The following is an 18,663-nucleotide window of genomic DNA, read 5'->3' as shown; positions in this document are numbered from 1 at the left end:
TACTGCACGTATTCATTTAGTGAAGTCTCCATAATGTTCTCTTATACATACTGATGTGTGTGTGTGTATGTGTATATATATATATATATATATATATATATATATATATATTTTATTATGCATAATACTTTCTTTTCTAATATCAGGATTTAATAAGCTCAAAAGAGCTTGGGAAACAACTCCCTGAAGTGGACTACTTCCTTCAAGAAAACAACCTAATTGAATCCCAAATTACGTCATATGGTGAATCGGTGAGACAAATTTTAGCCAGGGCAGAATGCGTCCCAAAGAGTGAAAAGGGTAATGCTGATGTTCTCCAAACTAAAGTAAAGAACTTACGTCAACTTTATCAGAACCTGGTGTCCCTCAGTAAATCTCGGTAAGATGTTCTTTACATTACTTTGTGCCTCATGTTTAGTAACCACTACGACGTTTTAACTTATCAATATGTGCAATGGAAGGTGACACCAGAGGGATCATGGTCTTGTAGTATGGTAGCTTTGCTTACGCAGAAGAAGAAAATCAGATAATGTTGGTAGTTTCTTCCTTAGTTTTGAATTGCATTCATTTTATTTTTATCTTTTGATTAATAATTTATAGGACTTTTTTATATCTATGGCTTGGAGAGAAAGGGCATTTACCACATTTTCCCTCACTGGTGCCAGCCACTTTCTACTTTCTCCTGGAACTTCATAAACTTGTAGTGTTTGAGACAACACACTTTATTGTGGTGATATTTATTTGTTCTCACTGCAAGGGCCACAATACAAAATAGACTAACATCGTTTGAAAGCCCTGATATCGGCAGGCTCAGCAAACAATGTAATGTTTATGGGGGCTTCCAGACTTTCCCCCGACCTTATCAAAGGATCCGGCATATCTGATTTTATACGGCCGATCATTTTGTTCTCGATGAGATAAGTTGCCCCGGATTCCAACAATGGCTTTTCCAGTGGAGTAACTAGAGTCAGATGGGTCCCGCTGCAAGATTTATTCCGGGGTCCCCCCCCATCCTGGTATATATGTCCTCCATTATGGTATATCTGTCCCTCATCCGGGCCCCATTCTGGTATATATATGTTCTCCATTCTGGTATATCTGTCCTTCATCCTGGCCCTATTCTGGTATATGTCCCCTGTTCTGCTTCTGTTCTTTATAACAAAGAAAAAAAATAAACAGTTATACTCAGCTTCCATCCGCTCCCCCACCGAGCGGCGTCCTCTTCTGAAGCCTGCAGCTGACTTCAGCTTGCAAGTGTAATGCAGGTAAATCAAATGCATCAACACAGAGGCACAGAGCAAGGGTTAACAGGGGTTTGGTTTTATTAACACAGGGAGGTTACTCCTTGCAGGGAGAAGAAGGGGTTAAACAGCTTTTAGGCTAACAAACGCAAAGAACAGGTTAACTTAAAGCTACAGTCTAGGCATTCAACTGATTCATTTACTTTGAGTCCGTGATTGTTTACTTCTTCAGAGATGAAAGTAAGCAGCCGGCTGGTGCCGGTGTTGCGTCCATCACACTGCTCAGCAGCCGGGAGTCTTTCACCACAATCTCCCGTACGGCGTGCTCTGGAATCTGTAGTTCCCCACAAAAGTAGTTCTTCCTTACACTAGCGACAAGAGAGCATGTCATCACTGACAAGCACCCCCAATCACAGGCATGCTGACGTCAGCTGCTGGCCTCTGATTGGTCGGCAGTGTGTATTGCAGCACACGCACCCGACAGTTCTCTATGATGCATTACACTTCAACTGAATGTGCGTTCGAGGACTAACATCCAATTGAGGTTGGCATCGGCGAGCCCCCATCCTCATGGGCCCAGTCATGACCTCTGCGAACATTGTTGTTACACCCCTGGCTCTCTCATAGAAAGCACAGGAGCGATTGGCTGAGTGGAGCACAGAGAAGTTGGAACAGATAGCAGTTTGCTAAACGATCACCTGAGCCATCTTCTTTGGCCTACAGCCATCTGTTGAGTTAAATGTTTGCTCTTTCTTTTTTATGCCTGTATTATTTAAACTTTTTTTTGTATTCTAGGCGATTACGTCTTGAGGAGTTGTTGAAGTTGTATCAGTTTTTCCAAGATTGTGGTGAGGAGGAGGCTTGGATCCATGAGAAGTGGCAGGCACTTAGCTTGGCGGATCCTGGCAGAGATATAGGCCACATCAACTCATCTATAGCAAAGCAAGAGGTATAAGATTGTGAAGGTGTTCTCGCCTTTTCCTTTCAGTGCCATAGGTACATGCCCATATTGCAGGAAAACGGGGAGGAGTGAAGTCCCTTTTTCTAACAATTAGTAGTAGTTTCAATGATTGGACCCCATCAATCTAAGTTTTATAGCCCGTCCTGTAGATGGGTGATAATTGCAACTGGCTGGAAAGCTTGTGGTCTACTGTGGAAGAGACGTTTATACTTGGAGGTTTATGAGAAAGTTTGTGGATACAACACACCGCATCCAATATGTGTGTGTTCTACAATCTGGTTCCTGGGCGATCCTAAGGCTTGTGAGGTGTCAAGCAGCTTTGTTTAAAGTGATAAGTAAGATGTTTCAATCCAGTAAAGCAAATTAAAAGCAAAAAAAAAATCTTTATTGTGACTTGATTGCATAGAGAAAAAAATTTTTTTTTCGAGTCTGGTTGACTTTTTAATCATAGATTAATATTTCTACTCTTAAGTAAGTCAGACTCAAAACATATCAGTTATTTTTCTATACCCATGCCACTATTTTTATGAAGTGACAGTAAAGATTTTTTTTGCTTTTAATTCACTTTACTGGATGGAAAAACTTTTCTTATCACATTGAACCTGAAGGTTTATTCGTTTTCCAAGATCAGGTGATTAGTCCAGACAGAATGGCACTTCTAATATTCCATAAAATATGACATGTATACTTCCAACTCTGGAGTAGACCTTCGAAGGAAGGCTTCTTTCTCTTTCAACGTGTAATTTTTTGTTTGGTGAGGAAAAATGAACTTCACTTTATTGATATGAAATATCAGCGATTGTTACAATTTCTGCAAGTCAGGCCATGTGTCCCAAGGTCCGTGCGGAACATCACCAATGTCATGGTGGATAATTTCAGCCTTTTTGTCCTTTGACATCAAAATCAGCCTATTTGTAATGTGACTTTTTGTGTCCTTTTCAGGCCTTAGAAGCAGAGATACTTTCCCATCAGTCTATTCTATCCAAGGTGGTGAGAAATGGCAAGGAATTGTGCCAGCTGGCTTATACAGACCAGAGAGCTATCCAGAAAATGATTGACAGTATCCAGAAACAGTGGCTGGAGCTGCAAGACGAGGTCAAAAGAAGAAAATTGAGGCTGGAGGTGGCTGCTCTCATTAAACAGGTGAAACACTTGCTGTATTTGTAGGCTCAACAGAAATGTAACACTGGTGAACTTCAATATTTTGATTCTTTTTTTGCATGCTCTTAGACTTTAAGAAGAGTCCATAAAAGGGTTCTCCGGTAATGGAAATCCCATCTTTTGGATGCAGTTTGTTTAGAAAAAGACACGAACAAACTGAGCCTTACTCACCCTCCTCAGGACCAGCACTGAGTCTCCACTGTTGTTTCTGATGTCCGTTATTGTTGTCAGGGCTGATATAACGTCAGCAGTACTGCAGCCAATCACTTAGCTCAGTAGCACTGCGCAAGTTAACGGCATGAGCTGCTGAGCTCAGTGATTGGCTGCAGCGCTGTCAACATTAGATCAACGTGGCAAAATCTGGAAGCAGCGGCAAAGACTCTGCACTGGGCAAGAAGTGTATGTAAAGTCCCCTTTAAAAAAAACAAACAAAAAAACCTGCACCTGGGAACTGGGGTAAACCACAAAAATATTTTAACAATGTGGTCTTGTGAAGACAATCCTTGAATAAATCAGCTTTACCCTTTTGTCAGTGATGGCAGCTTCTCTCTTTAAGGGTGCAGACAGATGGCCGTATGTCTCCAGAGAGGATCACATCGCAATTCTCAGACTGACCGTGGGTTCTCCAGACCAGAGCGCGACAGCTGCATAGACATACATCATGCTGTCAGGCTCAGGTCAGGAGAGGTGCCGGGCCAGTGCGTGCACTGCTACGCAATCCTCGGACTGACCGTGGGCTTTCCTAACCTGAGCGTGACAGCTGCATAGACATATTTCACGCTGTCAAGCTCAGGTCAGGAGAGGTGCAGGGCCAGTCCGTGCACTGCGACGCGATCCTCGGTCTGACCGTGGGCTCTCCTGACTTGAGCATGACAGCTGCATAGACATACATCATGCTGTCAGGCTCAGGTCAGAAGGGGTGCCAGACCAGTCCAAGCACTGCGACGCGATCCTCACACAAGGTATACGGCCATCTGTCTGCATCCTAAGGATAAAAAGCGTACAGAATAGCTAGAAGACCAGGAATGACCCCTATATGTTAAGAATGCAGGTTCTTAACATGACTTTTTTGCTGCTGTACCACTTTTTCCAAAACAAAGCCAAGGTCTAACTGGTGTTTGCTTTGCAGTGGCTTATTTCATGGTTCTTCCATGTGTTTTATTTTCACGGGTCGGAACGTTCCTTTGCCCTCTCCTCTTTGTTTAGGTGCTGGTTAGGATTACATTTCTGAAGAAAAGAAAGAAGTTTTGAATTGATTCTGTTCTTTCCTCCTTTTTTCAGCTGTGTTTATTTTCTTAGAAAGCCATCACTCTTTTTAGTAGCTCGTCCAATATGTTTGGTTCCTGTATTTTTTCCTGTTGTTCTGTTCATAAATCTAAATATATGATACAAATAAACTGTTTTTTGTTGTTTTTTTTGCATCCAGTGTTTGTGACTTAATAATGCTTGTGATCTGATTAAGTCTGTAAATATTTTTTTCTCTTTGCTTGTAAATACCAAATGTATGGCCGGTCTCTTCCGAGAGAATAGGGTCGATTCTGGTAATTACACCCAGATCAGAGATTAATCCGAGTGTCATTTTACTGTGATCCGATTCTCTCACATGAAAGAATCACAGTGCACGTGTGGAGAAGATGGAGATCTTAATCTCTCCATCTTCTCCATTGTCTGTGTCTGCAGAGGACATTCGAGTGCAGTCCAAGGTTTTACACCCATAGACTTGTATGGTTGCAAGTGATCTGATTTGCGGAGCCACTCGCAGCATGCTGCAATTATTTTGCATTCTGAATCACCATGAGATAAAAAATCCGCACTGCATAAATTGGGCTGACTGCTGTCCGATAAAACATCAAATAACACTCGTTCGAGTGATATGCTCATGTGAGCGAGACCTACGGCTTATCCTGCTGGGGCCCAACTCTTGGTACTTTTGAAGATCAGCTGAATAAATAGGCGGTGGATGCGCTTTGTGTTACATCTCATAACAGTAACATCTGCTACCAAAAGTACAGATCTAGGGGCTATAAGCGGAAAAGCCTAGAGTCAGACCCCATTAATTTAATATTAGATTATCTATCCCAAAAATAGACCATGAATTTTTCATTCCTGGAAACCCCATTAATTAATGGATTAAAATTGTCATTAAAAAGGCGCACGCTAAAATAAGTGATACAATCTGTCACGGATGTGTCAGAGGCTGCAGACCCTTGCACTGCATGTGTCTGCAGAAGGTCTTGGTTGCTTCCTTTGCAGACTAGTGGCCACCTCCCCCTGTGCTAAAAACCACACCTGGACCTGGGAGTTTATAACTCCCTACTTCCTGTTGGGAGTTGCAGGTGTTATTTCCTGTTTGCACTTCTCTGTTGAGACATGAAGCTGTAGTAGTCTGCTAGTGTCCTCTTGGAGTTTGGAGGGCCTCGGTGTGTCACTCTTAGTCTACTCAAGCTAAGTGCCCCCCTTGTTGCATTTATCCTTGCTGTCTTTAGCATTAGTGAAATTGACAAGTGCCAATCCTGTCCTTCCCGGTGCAGGGCTTATTGCTAGGTTCACACAAGGACTAGGTATCCTGCTCAATGATAGGTGCGGAACCTATATAGGGACGGTAGGACAGACAAGGTGACGTTAGATCAGTTCAGGGGTGACCACTTCCCCCTTCCTTAGTGTTTGGTTCCCCTTCCCTTATCCCTTTGTGTTGCACTTAGTTTGTCCTACACTGTGCATGACACAATCACTGATTCCCCGTAGTTTCCATACCGGCGCTTACCTGGTCTGTGCTGGTATCAATTTCTGGCTCCAATCTGGACACACTGGAAATGTCCAGAAACACACATGTAGCTTCGTGAGCGGGATGTCTTTCCGTGGGATGATAATCTGGACCCCTATTACCAGATCAAATGAAGTGTGGCCAATTCACATCTGTGTTCAGAGCCTTCATCGCAAATCCTGCCCAAAAAAAACAGACGAAATAGCTCCGCATGCTGCATTAGTTTCCATCATGGTGTGCGGGATTTTACTGATCAGATGTGCCCCCGTTATAGTCAATGGGGTCGGTTGTGCAGGAGGTCCTGCTCTTTCAGTATATTCATTTATCTGTTCTGATAACTGGACAAGAAAATGGAAATAACATTGCTGAGATGAGATGGTAATTAGAGTTGAGTAAATGGTTCAAAATTCGGTTCCGATTACGATTGGCGGCGAATATGGTTTTTTGCAATATTCGCCAAACACAGCCGAACGTCTTTTGAGTCAATGGGAGTAGAAATGACCAAATATGTTCGGAATCGATCGTCAAACATAAATTCGGCACGAATAGGGTAGCAATATGACACGAATATGGTAAATTCAGATTCGGCAACCGATTCCGAAGATATTCGCTCAACTTTAATAGTTAAGAGACTTAACATTTTTCAGAAAAACCATGACACTCTATATCTGGCATTTCAAGGCAGTATATCATTGATGTGTCAGCATAAGAAGATATAGGAAATCACAGCCAACATTTCACACTTTGCGCACAGCCAAGAAACTAAAACAGTAACAAACGGTCAATACAATCAATACGTACGGATCATAATATACTGGCAGATTTACTCGGCCTCACATGGCTCTGTCTATTACTGTTTTATGTTTGCGTGAGCTGATGTGAAGCCGACATATCTGAGTTGTTATGTGGAGAAATTTAACCACTAGTTGTTAGTTTCCTGAAGAGATTTCAATTAATATTTGCTTTTGGGCGAGACCTTGGAAGCTGAGTTCTGGTTTAAAACCTTCAGAAGTGCCTGATTTTACTTACCAAATTTGGGGCAAATTGGTCAAGTCATTTGGCTGTAAATTGATATATATATTTTTTTTATAAATGTGTCAATAATGGTAGTTCCCGAAAGCTGAAACCTGGTGTAAAACTTTCAGAAGTGTCCGGTTTGCCAATGTTCCAAGTTTCTGGCAGATTGTTCAAGTCGTTTGCCCGTAAATTAATATTTCCTTTTGTGTTCCGTGTTTTGGCCAACATCTCAAGACAAATAAAAAGCGAAAAAGCCATCGTATGGACCAAATCCCCAAGATCACTGCAAATTCTACAGCATGGATGCCTAAAACTTAACTTTTAATAGACAAGGATAAAAAGTATACTGCAAATACCAATAAAACATATGTAATAAGTAACTCACAATATCAAAAGTGCTCACGATGAGATTGTCACGGGTATGTCAGGTGTGACAGACGGTCATCCTGGATCTGGCTGTAGAAGGTCATTGCAATTAGCTCTACAGTACAAGCACCTTCTTGATTTTTGCATCTCTATTATGGAGTGATATCCATCTCCCTCTAGGACCCAGCAGTTACCTCCACCTTCGGCTGCTAATTAACACACCTTTGCTGAAGGTCTGGTTTTAGCTCAATTTCACTCTGTCTGGTTGGAAGTACTAGCAGTTATCTAGTGTCTTCTTGGAGTACTCTTGGAGGATTGCTGGAGTGATATCTCGGTGGTCTTCTCAAGCTAAGTGTATCCCCTTGTTTGTCCACTCTCTCTGTCTTTAGTTGTTGTGGGGGCTGACTAGCATTCACCCCGTCCCCTCCCTATCCAGGGCCTATCTCTAGGGTCAGGCAGGGATTAGGTTCCTGCTCGGCAATAGGTGCAGAACCTATTTAGGGATGTCAGATAAAACAGGGTGTTGTTAGATCTGCCTAGGGGTCTCCACTCCCCCCTTCCCTAGAGTTTGGGCTTCCCTTCCCTCTCGCTGTTGTGCACCTTGCTTCTCCCTCACCCAGCGTGACAGAGATCAGTGCAATTAAAAAATGGGGGGATCTCTCCGATTGTTCTGGAGATCACCCTTGGAGGACAGCTTAGGAGGAAGAGGATAATTAGAAGGGTACAATCCCTAATATCCTCCTCCTAAGCTGTCCTCCAAGGGTGATCGCCTGAGGAATCGGTGAGATTCTCCGATTTTTTACTTGCACTGATATGGTTGTGAGCACTTTTGATATTGTGTTATGTATTACATACGTTTTATTGGTATTTGTCCTTCAATATCTCAAGAACAGTAGGTTCTCGAGAGCTAAAACCCGGTGCAAAACCTTCAGAAGTGCCTGATTTACCTATGTGACAAATTTGGGGCAGAGTGGTCTATTCACTTGGCCGTGCATAAAGAATATTTACTCACTATCGTCGTATCGCAATCATATCATGAGCCATATATCATTACTAATGGTTAGGGAAGAGTTAGACAGCTGTATAACTCGGACGGGGATCACAGCGCAATGCTCAAATTGGCCAATAGCCCTCCCAACCTGAGTGTGGTGGCTGCATAGAAATACAGGCTGTCATGCTCATGTTGGGAGATCTGAGCCAGTCTGAGCATTGCGTTGCGAACCCCATTTGAGTTATACGGCTGTCTGACTCGTCCCGGATTGTAACAAATATGGTCATTTCAGATGGAACAAAGTGATAAATTGTGTGGATAAAGGGCAGTACTTGCCGTAGAGTCCATCAGTATACATTACATCAGTAGGGGGATGAATTTTCCCTACATCATCATTAGGTACAAAACTTTCCCGGAAAAATTATTTCCATATAATTGTGTAGTAGACAGGCACTCACCAGACCAATGAACAAAACGTTTTTGGTCATCGTTCTCAGCAGAACATCGTCCAGAGTCTTTCTAGACTTTTTATTAAGACAGTACTGTAATATGTATAATTATGTATTTACGTCATGGTGTTTTCCTTTTGTCATCTAGTACTTTGCTGATGCTAATGAAGCAGAATCATGGCTGAAGGAACATCTGCCACTCGTTACAAGTGAGGATTTTGGCAAGGATGAGTCCAGTGCTGAAGCCATATTACAGAGACACATGAGGCTTGAAAAAGAGATTTCTGCCTATTCCATGGAAGTGAGGCGGCTTGGAGACCAGGCTCAGACAGTAGCAGGCAAAGCTCCTCTAATTGTACGTCTTACCTGTCACTTTAAATCATACGTGTTTTGAATTATTGCCCAAGACCAAGGGAATCTGTCTGCAGGTCTTTGCCACCTAATCTGAGAGCAGCATGATGTAGGGGCAGAGACCTTGATTCCAGTGATGTGTCACTTACTGGGATGCTTGCTGCATTTTGATAAAATCGCTGTTTTATCAGCAGGAGATTATCAATAGAGGACTAGTAAACCTGATATCCTGTAGTCTTCCATATTCATGAGTTCTGTATAACCTGGCCCCACCAGGCCGTAGAAATAGATTTCTGCCCTGATTTTTAGTGAAAAAACACAGCTTCTGCTATAGCCTGACTTTTGGAGCTGACTAATTTTCCAGGGGAAGGAGGCTTATTAGTGGTTTCCCCTAGTTGCACAGATTAGCAGCAACATCAAATGGGATACTGGTAGCAAAAATTAATTTAAAAGGTTTTTATTATGCTACAAGTATAATAAATATCTTCACACCTTGGGTGTCAGTGTGTATGAGTGGGCTCAAGAGCTGAGTGCACATTGCACCCAGTAGATGTCAGCTGTGATACACAGCAAGCATCTTCCCGTAACAGCAGCAACTGGAGCTTGCTCAGATTGCTGCTGTCAACCATTTTAAATGTTGGCCTCAATCACTGACAGCAACATTTGAATAATGCAAATTTCGCACTTGCACCAGTTCCCATCACCTCCCCCTTCCACCCTGACGTAATCACGAGGTACCTATGTTTTGTCAGGGCAGCTGGGGCCTGCCGAAGGCCTCCATGGCTGTCCTCTTAGTCCTCCTGTGAATCAATACCAGAATAGTGAGGTCCGACATCTGGTCATTGATCAGTTGTTGTTAGCTCCAGCAGCAGCTGAATGCAGACATCAAACAGAGCTGCTCTGCTGTACTTCGCAGCAGCTACTACACATCTACACAGTGCAGTATCTACACCCAGCCGTCATCAGAGCTGCTAGGAGCTGATTGGTGGGGCTGCTGGGTTTCGACCCCCTACTGATCTGATATTAGCTATATATCCTGGAAATGGTTAATCAATATCATATTCCCAGACAACTTCTTTGATCATGTTAGATACAGTTGCAATTATTTAGAGTAATGTGTTCTACTCAGAATAGTTGACATCACATTATCTAATGGATTTACATTATTGCAACCTCCGAGGAGCTGTAGGTTAGCACTGTCTTAAAGGTAAAACTACAATGTTTGGTGTCAAAGCGTATGTTTACTACATTCCCATGTGATTGACGACTGTTCTGTCCTCTTACAGTAGTTTATATGATTAGGTTCAGTGCACTCTGATATCACATTTATGAATTCATCCTTATTCATTTGTACTCCAGCAGGAGAAAAAGACAGGAAATGTTATGATAACACAAGAAAGGAGCAGACCACAAAAAAGAGGCCACGTGGCATTAATGATCCCTGAGACCGAAGAGTCCAAACAAGACCCTCAGATGTCACCAGACAAAATCAGAAGTGTGCAGGAAGAGATAGAAGCTTCTTATGAGAACCTTCAGCAGCTGGCCAAGGTGATACGTTTGTACGCACTCCTATTTGGATTAATAGATGGACTTAGAAATGTCATCAATCTCTGGTTGAGATTTTCCCTAAATGAAGACCTGCTACAAGGGTTGCCAACTTGCCGTTTTACTTTTTGTGGACAACTTATCAAAAAATCATGTACAAACAATATCTTTTACAGACACATTGCGAAACCATAATAAAGTATTATTATAAGTGATCCATGTCTACAGCCCAACATTCTCATATAAGGACATTAGCTGCATTCACTGTAAATGATAAAATTAAAACAATCTAAGTTTTTTCTAGCTAAAAAAAAATCATGGACTCCTCAAGTTCTTTTTACCAAAAGGGCAAAAAAGTGCCTTATTTTTACTGTCTGTCCTGGAATTTCTGGACAGTTGGCAACCCTGCCTGTCACAAGGTGTTATTCTTTCTAATAGTACTATGTATTGTACAGCCGCTTTTGAAAATGTTATGCAAAAATTGTTAAGCTCCTACTTTCACTAGTGTGAGCAGAAAGGTCCTTCTTTCACAAGTGTGAATAGGGCAATTTCCATCACATGGGTTTTTTCCATTCTTTTTTTTCTTCGGTCTAGTCTGGACACAGGCTTCAGCCTCCCGTTCTTGAAGAGACAAAAGATCCTACTACAGGGAGTGGTTCATTGTGCTCCACCATTGAGTGGAATCATGAAACCTCATCTTTTTTCAGTCTCTGCTTTGAGATGCTTCACTGCATCTCTCCAAAGTTTCTTTTGTAGAAGGTGATAATTTTGGTGATCATGACCTCCATTTGCAAAATGTCTGAGCTTGCTGCCCTTTCATGACTTTCCAATTCTCTTATTGTGATCCCTGACGGGCTATGCAAAGGCCTGTCAGCCTCCAAAATTACCATTTCCCAATGGATCAGGTCCACTTTTGTGGACTCCTACATGTTCAAGTGTAAATCTGCCCTTTCAGGTTATCGCTCTTTCCGCAGGGATGGTCAGGGCCTCCTGAGTAGTTGGGCACCAGGCCTTAATTTCTCAGATCTGCAAGGCTGCCAGTTGCACCGTTGTTCAATCCTTCATCAAATTTGACATGATTCACTCTATGGCTTCATCCAATGACACCTTGGAGCATAATGTTCCTCTGGCCACTGTCTTCTAGGTGGTCAACATTGGGACTGCTCTAGAACATCCTATGTACCTCTGTCCTGCAATGCTAATAATGAGAATATTTGTTTTTTGTTCATACCCTAAAATTAATTTCTTATGTAATACATTGGGGAGGGGGGTCACAGCTCCCACCCTATTTCTACTTCTTCTATCTTGGGGTCAGTTTGAGTTGCGTTTGGACATTGGCTTTGTTCCCCAAGTTCAGTGTTGGTTCCAGGTTGTTACTTGTTATAGAATTTTTCCTATTTTTGTGTTATTTTCCTACTGCTTTTGGAACTAAACTGAGCTTTGTAGTGTCCTAGTAAAGCGTTTAGCCCACCAGGTGGGGGCAAACACTTTTTTCACCTAGTGTCAAGCACATATGTTCACGGTCCTGTGTCTCCCAATATATTCAATGAGAAAGGGATTTTAAATACGAAAATCCAAGTTTTGTACATATTAATTTCATTACGCTTCTCTCTGGGTTGGAACCCCGGATTGTTTGGTGCGGAGCTTCTAATCACCTGTGTAGGCTTAGAGGGAACCTATCAGGGTATTTAGGGTGCCCCTCAAGACTGCCGCTTCTTGCACAAATTTTGAGGAACATTTTACTAAAGTTAAAGGATCCAAATTCATCCATACACTTTTCTTTATAAAAAAAAAGTGGTGGGACAAGTGTGTAAATGGCAAATGTCCCCAAAAAATTTTTGTCGCCTTCCTATATTTGGATTTGGTAGTACGTTCTGATCATAAAATGTTATTAAAAGGTAAAAGGTGAGTGGGTTGTGTATGGAGGTGACTACTGCAAAGAGGACATTATGAAGTAGTAGTAAGTATATGGTCCTGCTCGTAACATCCCATAGGAGTAGAAGTTTTTGAAACCCGACCATTATGATGTGCTGCAATTTATATATCTCTTAGTATATAAGTCCAAGAATTTGCAGCCTACAAGAAATTATGGTCTTGTCAAAATGTAGACCAAGGCAGTGGCAACTATTATAGGCACACGTCCAATATAATGATTTTTCCTATTTCACAAAATGTGTCTCCTGGCAAGCAATAGCGGGCAATCGGTGATTTCCCAAGGGGTCATTAAATGTTTCAATTCTAGAGGGCACAGAGCTTTCTATGACTATGCAATAAATAGGAGTGACAACATCGTTGCCATGTCTTTGTCTTCAGTGGCAGGAATCTTTTTCTTATCTTTTAAATTGTGGCAGAAATCTGACTTTACATTTGTTTGTTAGAAAAGGAAGAAAGCTTTGGAAGAAATGGTCCGCCTGTACCAGTTCTACAGCGTTTGTGGGGAGTTCCAATCTTGGATGGATGACAAGGAAACGATTTTTCAGACTTTTCAGCCAAACCCTGATAATGTGGAGGTCATGCAGCAAAAATATGAGGTAGGTGGCCTTTTATGGGTGTGACCTTCAGAATTCTGAAAATTGCTTTGAAAATTCGTTGAAATTTGTGCACAGTGCCGATCATGATAAATCGGAGCCACAGTGCCTAAATGCTAGCCATACGAAGTGTCGGTTAATAAGCTGTTAAGGCCCTGTCACACACAGCAATCTCGCTAGCGAGATCGCTGATTTTGTGACGCCACAGCGATCTCGCCAGTGAGATCGCTGTGTGTGACGGCCCTCCTGCCAGTTATCGCTGATCGTGCTCGATCGGCCTGGGCCATTTTTCGATCTCTGGTCTCCCGCATCGAGAGACCAGCGATCAGCGACGCTGGTTTCTAATGTAAACATCGGGTATCTAGGAGCCGCGGCTCCTGGATACCTGCTGTTTACCTTGGAAACCGGTGTACACACTGGTTTCCAAGGTAATCAGCGGGTATCCAGGAGTCGCGCGGCTCTTAGATACCTGATGTTTACCTTGGAAACCAGCGTGTACGCCGGTTTCCAAGGTAAACAGCGGGTATCCAGGAGCCGCGGCTCCTGGATACCCGATGTTTACATTAGAAACCAGCGTCCAGCGTTGCTGGTCCTAATCGCTGGAGGGGCTGTCATGTGACAGCTCACCAGAGATCAGCCTGACGATGTCCCAGCGTTCCCATCATGTCGGATCATTGGTGGGATCGCTGGGACATCGTTATGTGTAACAGGGCCTTTAAGCTCAGTTCACGTGAACATTTACATTTTTGGGCCAGTCACACCTGCATTTCCAGAGGGAGCCTGTGTACAGCTCTGTGTGCTCATATGTTAAATACTAGTATTGTTTCATCCGTAGACTGTGTTTTTCCCCAAAAATACCATCTAAACTGGCAAGCAATTGACAAAATTGTATGGTACACTTTTGATTGAAAGAGCTGTTCAGTGGTCTGGTTATATGCAACTTCCATCACCAACTGTTCCTTGCCAAAATGTAGTCTGGGACCACCATTATCTTTAAAATAATCCAATATTCAGCCAATATTTGAAATAAATACTGTGAGGCAGTGACCCCTGTTACAGCTAGGGGGCGCTGTATGTTCTCTACAGGATACCAACGGAGGCGTATTGAGGCTATGGGAATGCACTGCAGTCACATGCATAGCTGCGATTGCAGTGGTGAAGCAGTGACCGATGTCACAGGTAGGGGTCGCTGTGTAGTCTCCCCAGGATTTGCACGGAGGTGTATGGAGGCCATAGGTGTGCATGGCAGTCACGGGCGTAGTTGTGACTGCAATGCAAACTGATAATAAAAGTGTTAGTCTTGGACATGTTAATGTCCAAGACAGAGGTAGGGAAAACCTGCTCTGCATCTTGTACATGAAACAGATTGCAGTATGATAGTAGTTTGTGCAGTCTGTTCTATTCCAGACCCAGGTTTTCCATGTGGCTGAAAACCACAGGTTGCTATGTTAAAAACACTGCAGGAAAGGGTTAGTCAGATCTGAGGAGTACTGAGTGAGTCTTATTTGAGTCAGGGCCAGAGTGAGTTAGTGCTTGTTGCTGTGCAGAGCAGTTGGTGTGCCGAGCACAGGACAGAGCGGAGCCAATAGGCCTGGCACTGACAGCGTACACAGTGATGCAAGTCGTCCATGGTAACTGGCCTCAGATGTGGACAGTCCTGTGCCCGGAGGTGAACCGGAAGTGGATGCCCTGTGCCCGAAAGAGGACTGGTGTGTAACGATTGCAAAACAGGTGCATATGGTGCCCGGCTGTGATCTGGAGGATATCCTGGACTATGTATGGCTGTGAGTAGAGACTGTGATACAAGAGGTGCAGGACACCCACGGGAATTAGTCAGAGGAGGACTAGCGTGTGTCGTGACTGCAATCTAAAGGATGCTGTGTACAACGGAGTGCTATGAACTGGTGTGAACTGAACACTGATGATATGCACTGAAGTTATATTCACTGGTTATATGCAACTGTGTGAATTTGGACTTTTATGTGTGAAGACAACACATTAAAAAGACTTTTGTGTTTGAATTTTGTGGGTCACTGCCTCTTCACTGCGTACGGTGCTAACGCTGCCTTACAATACCTTAAAAAGCTAGCAAATGAAACCAAAGATTGCAACAACTAAATACAAAACCATATAAATATCTTTATTAATTCATATAAACAATTTAAAAAAAAAACACACAGAACTAAAGATCCATAGGACGTCACGTGACCGAAGCAGAAAGGTCCGAACCAAGTGCCCTGGTTCACTGGCTATAAATATGAGTTGCTAGTAATTAGGCACAATCAATATTATATGTAAAAAGTATAAAACCAAGTGGAATAGCATACAATAAATCAAGACACAAGACATACAAAAATAAATGATATCTCCATGAGCATAGGAAAATCCTAAAAAATACCAAACTACTGTCAAATCAATTCCTCAATAAATAACCAGTAATTACCAGAATACCAAGTAGGCACAAATAAACATGTGTTTGTGTTAGTTTTTCATGTTAACCACCTGAAGAAGCTAATACAAAACATGCGTTGTGGCTGGTTTGTACCAGACCTGCTATCCTACTTGTTCTTGATTCCTTGTTTCTTGCAGGATAATGAGAGTTGTAGTTCTTTCTTTTTACCTTTAAAAAAACAAAAACAATATGGTTTCCATTTAAATATTGAATTTGAATCTTGATTCACAAAGCAGCTCCTCCAAGCATAATTTTCAGCTTTGCTGTGACAGATCCAGGAAATTTCTTTTTATCTGGTTACAAAAGAACGTTGTGTAAAACCTAATAAATATTCTTGGCGGGGTCATCTGCGTAATATTTTTATATGCTGTGAACAAAACAAAACTAGCTCAAATTTGCAGTAGTTTGCCAAAATCAAGTTGAAATATTTAGCAGTAAAATTTATTTATTTTTACCCAAAGTACTTACGGTAATTGCTGACGAATCGTTTAGGGTGTGTGCACACGCTGCGGATTCTGCTGCGGATCCGCAGCAGTTTTTGCTGTGGTGTACAGTACCATATTAAAAACCGCAGTGCAGACGGTGCGGATTTTTCCGCGCGGTTTTCCTGCGGTTTCTAAACCGCAGAAAGAATTGACATGTCAATTCTTTCTGCGGATTGCGCTGCGGTTTGCCATCTCCTCCATTGTGAAGATGAAAAACCGCAGGGCAAAACCGCAGGCCAATCGGCAGGTAAAACCGCAGGTCTTTTGACCTGCAGATTTACCTGCGGATTTTTAAAAAATCCATGCAGCCAAATCCGCACCCCAATCCGCAGCGTGTGCACATGCCCTACAGCTGGCATAAAAATGGCAAAAACTCACAAAATCTTGGCACAATTATACATTACGCAAAATTTTTTGACAATTTTCAGGTAACCTGTAAAGAAGATTATTGGTCTCTTCTCATTAGATTCCATGGCGCCTTTTGTTATTTGCAACGTTGAGTAGTCATGTTGTATTCATCAGATGTTGCTTCCGTGATTGTACAGTACATCCAACTCTGTCCTTCCTCAGTATGCTCACTGTCGTGTATTTCGCTTTTTCTAACTGTAAATAGCCTCCAACTAATGACACTCCTTTGTCTCTCTAATATACTCCTTCTTTCAATTCCTCACCATCAACAATACAACTGGTCCGGTTGTGCTTAAAGGGGTCCTATCACCAAGTCAAAAGTGGGCAATTTTTGCAATTATTTTCTATCAGCTGCTCCCCCTGAGTAATCAGTTTTTTTTATATACCATACGGTTCCAGAGATATGGGACCTTTTTATTTAGTGCTAATATTATTGTTTTTGCAAAGGGGGCGTGGCTCGCAAGATTCTCTGGGGTGTGTCTTTAGGCTTCTCTGCATCATTACCCTGTGAGCACCGCCCCTTTCGTAAAGAACCAAAAAAATAGCCCTGAATAAGAGGAGTCATATCTCTGGGTCCTTATGGCGGATTTTGAAAAAATCAAAAACAGAATAATCAGAGGAGAGACGGGAATAAAATAAGATAAAAAACTGGCCACTTTTAACCTGGTGACAGGTTGCCTTTAAGTCCGTGCATATATATAAATTCCTATTTTTGTAATTATTTTTAATTTATGTAGGGATTCGCTCTGGTAGGTAATGGCAGGGCTGCAGTAACGAGGCAACACACAGGCTTAAAGTCCAATTTCAGTGGTTTAATGTCACGTTGCAAACAGCAGGTTAATAGAAAGTAAGGAAAAACCTAAATGTACTCCCGCTTGGAGAACCACTGATCCAAGACTCACCCCTTGCACGAGACGGGCTTAACTAAGCGGCTGCCAGGTCCGCGGCATCTGCCAGGTGCCATTCCTAGGGTTATTGAGAGTCTTGCTGCTATAGTCCTGCAGCACGGGAATCCTGTATACAAGTTCAGGCTAAGTCCAGCCAAGTTCCTGTAACATCCAGACACACACTCACCATGTGCCAAACACCAACCTCCATTACATAGCCCATAACCCCTCCTACAAGTGAGGAAAACATTACATGGGCTGATCACGTGACCATGACATCATCGCAGGTCCTTGTCTTTAGGGAAAAACCCGGCCAAATATTAACCTGCTGGGAGAAATGTATCTCCCATCCAGTAAAACACCCTTTACTGTACCACATTTAGCTTTAATGTGATCCAGGCTATTAAGATGGTGATAAGTCAAGGTGACCCGCAGCATGCTGTTTTTTAGATGGCAACACATTTTGGACATCGCTATACATATTTTAAGAATTTAATAAGTAACATTTGATGTTTTTATTCCAGAACTTCCTGACTGATCTGGCAGCTGGGAAGGCACGTCTAGGCGAGATTAACAACATGGCTAATGAATTAGTCAAGACTGCTCCTAACATGAAAAATCAAATTCTGGACCACCTGAAGGCCATTGGTAAAAGGTGTGGTGGCCTTATTGGTCTTACTCACAGGTTGTCTCATTAAGATCTTGGTTAACTATTAGTGGTCATTAATCACTACAGTAATTCAGGTTGTATATAGGTAGTCCTCGTAGTTTAACATTGTGTTGGTTCCCAAGACCACACAAGACGGTGATGTGAAGACCATGCTAGGCAACACAAGACAAGAATGTATTGTGGTGTTTGGCACCAATACGTCAAAGGGGTTGTCTAGACCATAATTTTCTTTTTATAACAGGTTCAGACTTCAGAATGTTATAAAAGCCATACTCTTCTCACTGATATGCCGCCAGTTCAGTTCTCATGCTTTTTGTGTCACTTGCCGGTCTCTGCTTCCTAGTCCAGGAAATAACTGCACATTTCCTGTCTGTACAGAGTGGCCAG

The 18,663-nt window shown here is 42.4% G+C and overlaps 1 protein-coding gene across 1 annotated transcript in view; it reads left to right on the top strand.

Moving 5' to 3' along the window:
- The window catches only part of SPTBN5 (spectrin beta, non-erythrocytic 5), a 313,866-nt gene that overhangs the window by 86,859 nt on the left and 208,344 nt on the right, over positions 1-18,663 (top strand). The window contains exons 9-15 of the mRNA XM_073586632.1: positions 147-379; positions 2,037-2,190; positions 3,145-3,345; positions 9,099-9,305; positions 10,661-10,849; positions 13,225-13,377; positions 18,131-18,261. Of these exons, the coding sequence (XP_073442733.1) occupies positions 147-379; positions 2,037-2,190; positions 3,145-3,345; positions 9,099-9,305; positions 10,661-10,849; positions 13,225-13,377; positions 18,131-18,261 (1,268 nt within the window). The remainder of the gene's footprint in view (positions 1-146; positions 380-2,036; positions 2,191-3,144; positions 3,346-9,098; positions 9,306-10,660; positions 10,850-13,224; positions 13,378-18,130; positions 18,262-18,663) is intronic.

Source organism: Dendrobates tinctorius, unplaced genomic scaffold (genome assembly GCF_039654945.1).
Source record: "Dendrobates tinctorius isolate UK_male_01 unplaced genomic scaffold, ASM3965494v1 ptg000010l, whole genome shotgun sequence".
Taxonomy (NCBI): domain Eukaryota; kingdom Metazoa; phylum Chordata; class Amphibia; order Anura; family Dendrobatidae; genus Dendrobates; species Dendrobates tinctorius.
Note: the sequence above shows the minus strand (reverse complement) of the source record. Positions and strands in the feature narration are given on the sequence as shown.